Genomic DNA, 8,246 nt, shown 5'->3' on the forward strand with positions numbered 1-8,246 from the left:
AGGTGGTGGTGCTGTCCTTCGGATTCTTTCATCGTCCGTCCCCACATCTTCCCACTTCATTCAAACCAAAGTATACAAAATTTCCGGTAAGTTCGTTACTCTTTTCATTCCCTCCTTATTTCATTTCAATTCCTTCTCTCTATATATAGCTTTTTATATATATATGTATCTTGTATTTCTTGCATTAATCAGAACAATGATACGCAATACCGTCAGGGTATACAGGTAGAGACTGTTTCTAGAAGACTGAATTTAATGTTGTGCATTTTAATTTGTCTATCTTTTTTTTTTCTTCTTTTTTTGTAGTTTTCCGTTTTGCATATTTTTCTCTTAGGTATACATTTTCATGCCTCTATGTATTTATGTATAGCTGCTGTATGATCAATTTCGATATGAAGCTTTTAGGTATACATTTATGTTTTAGAAAATGTTTAAGGTGTATAGTTCAAGTTTTATGTCCTCAACCAAAGTAACAATTTATTATTTTCTTTCTGTGTTATTTCTTTATGTTATTCAGATCTGTTGTGGATCACATCTATGTGAACAACTGTTATTGTTATCATAATAGTTTAATCTAGCAATGCCGGCTTATCGGTCTATTACTTGCATATATGCATTTTTTTTTATTTGTTAGTATGTGAAAATCTTTGATTAGATTGTGATTATAGTTATAAGCCCAAAAACTTTATAGCAAACAAATTTACAAAAAAATCCAAGATTAAAGCAATGGAATAAAAGGTTGCTTAATTGGGACATATTAGAAGCACAAGCATGTGATAATGTGATATCACAACTGGTATGGAAGTGTGGGACATGTTGACAGTATAACTTAAATTTGAAGGCTAGATATGTTGTAACACGAAGAAAAGTGAAAGTGGGACGCACATGTAACGTCTAATTAAAATCTAATATCACTATCCCGGTTAGATGCTTAGGGCTTTTCAGAAGAAAAAGAAGTTAGTGCTGGGGTCTAATTTCACTGAATCGGTTGAGATGTCAAATTAGTATGTTTTGTAACATTTCATTGGATTGTATGCTGATTGAACTTGTTTTTCTTTAGGAATTTGAAGAACAGACGACGGCATGTCAAGTGTAAAGCAGATGGATAAAAAGAGAAGTCCTACAAATAATCAGACAAAACGTCCTGCAAGGGTCGAAAGCAGACAGACTAAGTTGCAACAAGAAAAGGGAAGCAAAACTGTAAAACCAAAGGAACCAAATAAAAAAGTTTTGCCTGCTAGAGCTAAGTCAAGTATTGTGGTGAGTGACAGAAAGAAGAATACAAAAGTCGATGAAGTTTATGAGAAATTATTTGTAGACCAGACAGATAAAGTCTCTACAGATTTGTATAAGGACCCAAATGATGAGAAAGAAGAATCTGACTCGGAGACAGTGACTGATTCTGTATCTTCCAGTGGTGATTCACGGGCTACTGATCACGACTTGCATAACTTACAAATTAACACATCACCTAATATTTCAGAGAAAATCAATCAGGACTCAAAGTATTTAAAGGTTCATCCCAAACCACCATCGACTCCTTCATCTATATCGTCTGAAGGTTTTGATGACCAAGATTCCGGAGAATCAAAGGAAGTGGATATCTTTAATGGGGCCTTGAATGGGATAGTAAGAAGTGTTGGAAGTGACGGTGAAACATTTCATAGTGATGAAAACACTGAACGCGAAGCAAAAGAATCTTTAGATCTAACGGTTTTACAAATGAAAATGAGAATTGAGAAACTTGAAGACGAGTTAAGAGAAGTTGCTGCTCTTGAAATTTCTCTCTACTCTGCAGTCCAAGAGCATGGCAGGTCACTACATACAGTGCACATACCTGCTCACCGCCTTTCTAAACTGTACATTCATATGGGGAAAAACTTTTCTCAAGAAAAGAGTGCTTCCATTGGGAGGAATATTGTATCAGGGCTTGTTATGATTTCTAGTTCTTGTGGTAATGATGTCCCAAGGTACTTACCTCATGCTTTATATAAGTTTGCATTGTTTTTGTTGGGTTTTTTTTTGTGTGTGTTTCTCAATATGAACTTCACATTTTCAGGTTGACTTTCTGGTGGTCAAACGTGATTGTACTGAGGGAAATAATTAGCCAAGCATTTGAATCTCAAGAAACAACCTTTATATCTGAACTTGAGAAAGTAGAGTCAGGGATCTTTTCACAAATCGTCGAGTCTATATGGCAGCAGGTACACACTCTATGATTCTCTAAACTCCTTAGGGATAAAGTTTATGTATGAAGTCATGAGGGGTTACCAAGTGCAAATTCAGTTGTGATATCTTTTATCTAACTAAGTTCTTATGGTCATATGGGTGCAGACCTTGATGCCTTACATGCTTAAAAATGAAAAAACTGAAAAGTTACTTGAACCTATTTCGGATGGCCAGCAACAAAGCAACTTTTCCATTGACCTATGGCTAAATGCTTTCGGTGGTGCTTTCAATAGAATTTGTCCTGTTCGTGCAGGGGGTAACGAATGTGGTTGCCTTCCAGTGTTGGCAAAAATGGTAAGTTTTTAAATTTTTAGAAATATAAAAAATAATTGCTAATGCTACTAAAATGAACCAAACTCTCATTTCACATGTGGCCTCACTTCTATTTCAGCTTTAGCGCTTGATATCCTTACATTTATATGGTCAGGTAATGCAACAGTGTGCTGCAAGACTTGATGTATCCATGTTCAATTGCATTCTTCGCAAATCTGAACATGAAGTTCAAACGGATTCGGTATCAGATCCTATCACTGAATCCAGAGTTCTGCCTATTCCAGCTGAGGATCTAAGCTTTGGTTCAGGGGCACAACTCAAAAAAGCGGTATGTACATTAACTTCACATTTACTCATAGTTAATAGCAAAAGATGATGCAAACTCATTGCTAATTATATTTGGTTCAGTAGCTTTTATCAGTAACAAATTCCTAATTTATCTAGTTTCTTTGCAGGTTGGCAACTGGTCTAAATTTATTACTGATAAGTTGTCATTGGGCACCGACCAGGCTGCTAATGAAGACAATGCTAGAATCGGTGAACAAAAATGGTTCAATCTTCTAAATTCACTAAGTCATCTTCTAATGGTACCAAAGGATATGCTTATGGACAAATCAATTAGAGCCGAGGTTAGCCTTGTACCATCTCATTCATAACAAAATATACGCGTCATACTCAAAACTCACCTGATACATATAACTCATGATGTTACTAGGTATGTCCATCAATAAGTCTTTCGTTGCTCAAGCAAGTACTCTCCAGTTTCACTTCAGATGAATTCTGTCCAGATCCAGTTCCCGACACTGTTTTGGAGGCAGTAAAGACAGAGGTATTATCAAAATTTCTTATAAAATTTACATGTACAAGAGATCTATTCAGATAGAAATGTCCTATGCTGACTGCATTCTTCATGGTTTGTGTAGTTAATCAATGAAAGTAGATTATCGGAAGACAATTCCAGCAGCTTTCCTTGTGCAGCTCCAACAATCATCTATTTACCACCTTCCTCTATAGATGTTGGTAAGCAAGTTTATGAGGAAGTTAAAGAGTTGGATTCCTCTACAACCTTTATGACCGAAAAACAGCCTGCAGCAAATGGAAATGCGAGTTCTGTTAGTGCAAATATAAGATTCAAACTTCTTCATGAGGTTTGGTCATCATGAGTACAAAGAAAAATAGAAAAGGCATTATTCTGAGGCATTAAGGATCCTATATTTTGCGATTTCGGCTGTCAATAAATATAGTAACAATCCATATTTTGAAATTTAGGAAAATGAGTACTACTCATTAGAGAAAGAGATTACTGGTGTTCCTCATACGAGTATTCTTTTAAATACTCGTATGTAGTAGCTGTGAATAGGCTTTTGGAGTAAAGAACAAGGTTTACTGTTCAACAGAGAATATATACATACATAGCTATGGTCTTATGGACCAGCTATACAGATACATGTATATGCTAAACCAAATATCAGTTGGTATCAATATAAAGATCTTAGCATCATTAGCAATCTTCACCGATAGGATGTAGTTAAACAAATGATTGTTTAATGAACGATTCTGGTTGGATTTCGAAAACTGTATTCTATTCAACTTTACAAAATCAATTACATTTTATCTAATGTAAATGCTTATATTATGTGGATTCTGCATTCAAATAATATTTGAAAGTTGTACGCTATTAATATGTCACTGGCGTATGCTTTCATGTTTGGTATATGCTTATGTATGATTATATGTTTTTAACTTCATATTATTTTGTATTGGCATATAAAGTCAGTACCAGAAAAAATGTTAAGAGGAAGCAAAATTAAAAAAATACAAATCCAAAAATAGGCAAAATTCAAAAATATATAGAAAAATTTTAAAAATCTATGATAAAATATATGTCACATACGCACGAACAACATACATATCGTATTCACTCACACAGTCAGCTACTCAGCTTAAAATTTTATCATAAAGTCGAAATATGACCGTTAATATAATATAACATCACTTGGACTAAATCAATTGTTACGAGTATTACTTTGACAAAATAGTGAGTTTTATATATCGGAAAAAAAAATCCCACTTGAGAACAAGGGTTTTCTTTTTACTTCAAACTTGCGTATATTTGAATAACAAGTATTTCCTCAACCCCCAAACTATATCTGTTGGTTGATTTACAAAAATTAGTAAAAATGTTTGAACTGTGTATTATGTTAATGTATATATAACTATATATCTATACATATGATGCTAAATTTGTTAAATTGCTCCAAGAATCTGCAGAGATCAATATGTAGCAGTAGTAGTAGTAGCAGCAGCATCACCCATGAACAAATTTCCCACCTAATATTAGATCGTAAATCACCAAACGAAGCTCTTGAGACCTTCAAATGGGCATCAAAACTTCCCCATTTTACCCACACCCAATCCACTTACAGAGCTCTAGTCCACAAGTTATGTACTTTTCGACGTTTTGATTCCGTCCACCAACTGTTTGATGAAATGCCTAGCTCAATTGGGTCACCCCCAAATGAAGATATTTTTATCACATATGTCAATGGGTTAGGAAAAGCCCGAATGTTTAAACAGGTGATTAATGTTGTTGACTTGGTTTCGAAATTTAAGCTGACACCCACTTTGAAAATCTATAATGCAGTACTAGATGTTCTTGTTAAAGAAGATATTGATATAGCTAGGGGTTTCTATAGAAAAAAGATGATGGGTTGTGGTGATATGTTTACTTTCGGAATATTGATGAAAGGACTTTGCTTGACGAATCGTGTATCTGATGCTTTTAAGCTTTTGCAGACGATCAAGAAAAAGGGTATGACGCCGAACACTGTAATATATAACACGTTGCTTCATGCTCTTTGTAAGAATGGGAAACTTGGATTAGGGAGGGCTAGAAGTTTGATGAATGAGATAGTTGATCCTAATAGTGTTACGTTTAATATTCTAATAACCGCGTATTGTAAACAAGATAATTTAGTGCAAGCACTTGTGATGTTAGAAAAGTGTTTTCGTGTTGGGTTTGTGCCTGATGTGATTACCGTTACTAAGGTGATGGAAATTCTATGTAACAAGGATCGTCCAATGGAAGCACATGCTGTTTTACAGAGAATGGAGAAGAATGGTGGTAAGATCGATGTGGTGGCTTATAACACTTTGATTAAAGGCTTGTGTAAAATGAAAAAACCAAAGGCTGCACGACGGTTTTTAAAGGAGATGGAGTTGAAGGGATGCCTTCCAAATATAGACACTTATAATTCGTTGATATCTGGCTTTTGTGAGTTGGGTTTGTTAGATACGGCTCTTGATATGTTTGATGAGATGAAGACGGCTGGGATCAGCTGGACTTTCACTACATATGATATATTGATCCATGGATTGTGTTCACGGGGAAGGGTAGAAGATGGGTATAAAATTTTGGAACTGATGGAAGAGACCAGGAGTAGTTCAATAAGCCGTCATATAAGCCCTTATAATAGCATTATATATGGTTTGTATAAAGCAAACCGTATTGATGAGGCTCGTGAGTTCCTAACAAAGATGGAAACGAATTTTCCCAGAGCCATTGATAAAACCTTACAGATATTAGCACTTTGTGAAGATGGTAAAATACAAAACGCGAAGAAGATATATGATGAAATGATACAGCAAGGTATCAACCCGAGCATTCTTGTTTATGTAACTTTAATTCGCGGGCTTTGTCAAGAAAACTTGGTAAAAGAAGCATTTGAGATGATGGATAAGATGTTAAAATTGGGTTATGTTCCTGATGCATCGACACTAAATGCTTTAGTTAACGCACTCTGCGAAGAGGATAAACTAGGGAGTGCAATGAAGTTTCTTGAGGATATGGTCGGAAGAGGTTGTGCGACTGATTCGGATAGTTATAGTCCTTTAATATGTGTAGTCTGCAAGAGAGGAGATATCCACAAGGGCTTGATGCTCCTTAATGAAATGGTGGAAAGAGGTCATGTTCCTAACTATGTTGTATGGAATTCTTTAGTTAATGGTTTTGCTAGAGAATTTTCGTGGTTTAAAGGCAAGCATTTGTATCTAGTCAATGATATGTTAGACTGGATCCTTGAAACATGATTATAGTTTGGTGTTTTTGGAAAGACAACTAAACAAATTCATACATTTTTACAAATATTTCACCATGAAACCTGAACACACAGCTTATAGGTTGGTGGATCAAAGGTATTTTTTGATATGAGAAATGTTTCTAAACATAATCAATAATGTGTTTGACGAAATATTTCTACCGTTTCCACAGTTCATATCTAAATTTACGAGATGGGTACCCACGCAATGCGGTGGCGGTGGCGGCAACAGGTGGTGCTAACGATATTAGTTAGCGGTGGTAACAATGTGGTTATTAATCTACAAGTAATTGACGTAAATGGTAGTTTAATTATTTTATGGTTAAGAGATTATTTTTTGTAAATGATTTTATTAAGAATATTATAAAGATATTATGTGAAAATATTTAAATTAATTAATGAAGAAGATGGATAGTTTGGATTAATATGAGTGTAAAGTATTTTAGGGATATATTGGGTAGATTTAGTGTGTGAGTTAAAAATGTGTTAAAAATTAAATGTAGTTTGGGTATTTTAAAGGTAAAGAGTTGAAAAGAGAAAAAGTAGTTTGTTTATTAGTATAGTATAAATAGATAGTTTGGATTAATACGAGTGTAAAATATTTTAGGGATATATTGGGTAGATTTAGTGTGTGAGTTAAAAATGTGTTAAAATATAAAGGTATTTTGGGTATTTTAAAGATAGAGAGTTGAAAAAAGAAAGAGTTGTTTGTTTATTAATATTGTATAGATAGAATATAGATATGCTATAAGCTGAGACAGAGTTGGTGCTCTCAAGGGTGTTTGCCTCATTCAATTAACACTAGTGACTAGTGTACTTATGTAAAAGATTATTCATAACGTGAATTAACATGACTTTAATATCAGATAACATCAAATTTTAGCTCCGGTTCAGTAAAGGTTTTTTTATTAAAACAGGTTAAATCCAAAAATAGTTGACCAATGTTCTTAAAACTCCTAAAAAGGGTATTATATTTATGTTTGATTATTAAAAGGATTTTTGGTTCAAATTGTATACAATAAAGGTAATATCGTTGGTTTTTAACGTTAAACATTTGTTAAGTGCCAACGTAACATGTCACATCAATAAAAAAAAGAGGCACGTCATCAAAGAAAGTCAATATGAACCGTTTACACAACATCTTCATTTCAAACAATCTGGTATCATTTGTCGGTAAAATAAATACAAATCGGTGATGGGTATATAAATAGTAGAAGAAAAATCAATGATCGATGATGGGTATGAAATGTGGATTGCATTGCTATGTGTATAGAAATGAGGTGTGCATTACGAAGATAAATGTCACGTATAATTTTTAGTTATGTGGCATGCCATGTTGGCACTTAACGAATATCTAAAGTTAAAAACTTACGATATTATCTTTATTGCTTAGAAATTGAAAATATAATCCTTTTAATAATGAAAACATAAATACGTCAAATTTTTAAGAAGTTTAAGGAAAAGGTTATTTTTTATGCATTTAACCCTATTAAATTCATATTCTTCATTTATACCATGAGGGATGTTTTCAAAGTTAACACTTAACAAGAACTTGTCACTAGTCGTAAGACCTTGAAATTTTCTCAGTTCGTTGGAACACAATGACTTCATTTATTAGAAAAAAAAATAAATTAATAATCGTATGGT

At 33.8% G+C, this 8,246-nt stretch overlaps 2 protein-coding genes across 3 annotated transcripts; both read left to right on the forward strand.

Moving 5' to 3' along the window:
* LOC122594118 lies at nucleotides 1-4,103 on the forward strand. Of its 2 annotated transcripts, XM_043766595.1 has the most exons (8): nucleotides 1-86; nucleotides 1,061-1,970; nucleotides 2,060-2,204; nucleotides 2,335-2,523; nucleotides 2,657-2,830; nucleotides 2,958-3,131; nucleotides 3,218-3,331; nucleotides 3,426-4,103. In XM_043766595.1, the coding sequence occupies exons 2-8, from the start codon at nucleotides 1,084-1,086 to the stop codon at nucleotides 3,663-3,665; spliced, it is 1,923 nt and encodes a 640-aa protein (XP_043622530.1). In that variant the 5' UTR covers nucleotides 1-86; nucleotides 1,061-1,083; the 3' UTR covers nucleotides 3,666-4,103. The 2 variants fall into 2 exon arrangements, with proteins under 2 accessions (XP_043622530.1, XP_043622528.1); XM_043766593.1 differs by lacking the exon at nucleotides 1-86 and having other exon boundaries at nucleotides 1,025-1,970.
* A 527-nt stretch (nucleotides 4,104-4,630) lies between these two features.
* Nucleotides 4,631-6,721, forward strand: LOC122592797 (pentatricopeptide repeat-containing protein At2g17525, mitochondrial). The gene has a single exon (XM_043765109.1). It carries the CDS (start codon nucleotides 4,735-4,737, stop codon nucleotides 6,589-6,591), a length of 1,857 nt encoding a protein of 618 aa, XP_043621044.1. The 5' UTR covers nucleotides 4,631-4,734; the 3' UTR covers nucleotides 6,592-6,721.
* The last annotated feature ends 1,525 nt before the right edge of the window (nucleotides 6,722-8,246 follow it).

Source organism: Erigeron canadensis, chromosome 3 (genome assembly GCF_010389155.1).
Source record: "Erigeron canadensis isolate Cc75 chromosome 3, C_canadensis_v1, whole genome shotgun sequence".
Taxonomy (NCBI): Eukaryota; Viridiplantae; Streptophyta; class Magnoliopsida; order Asterales; family Asteraceae; genus Erigeron; species Erigeron canadensis.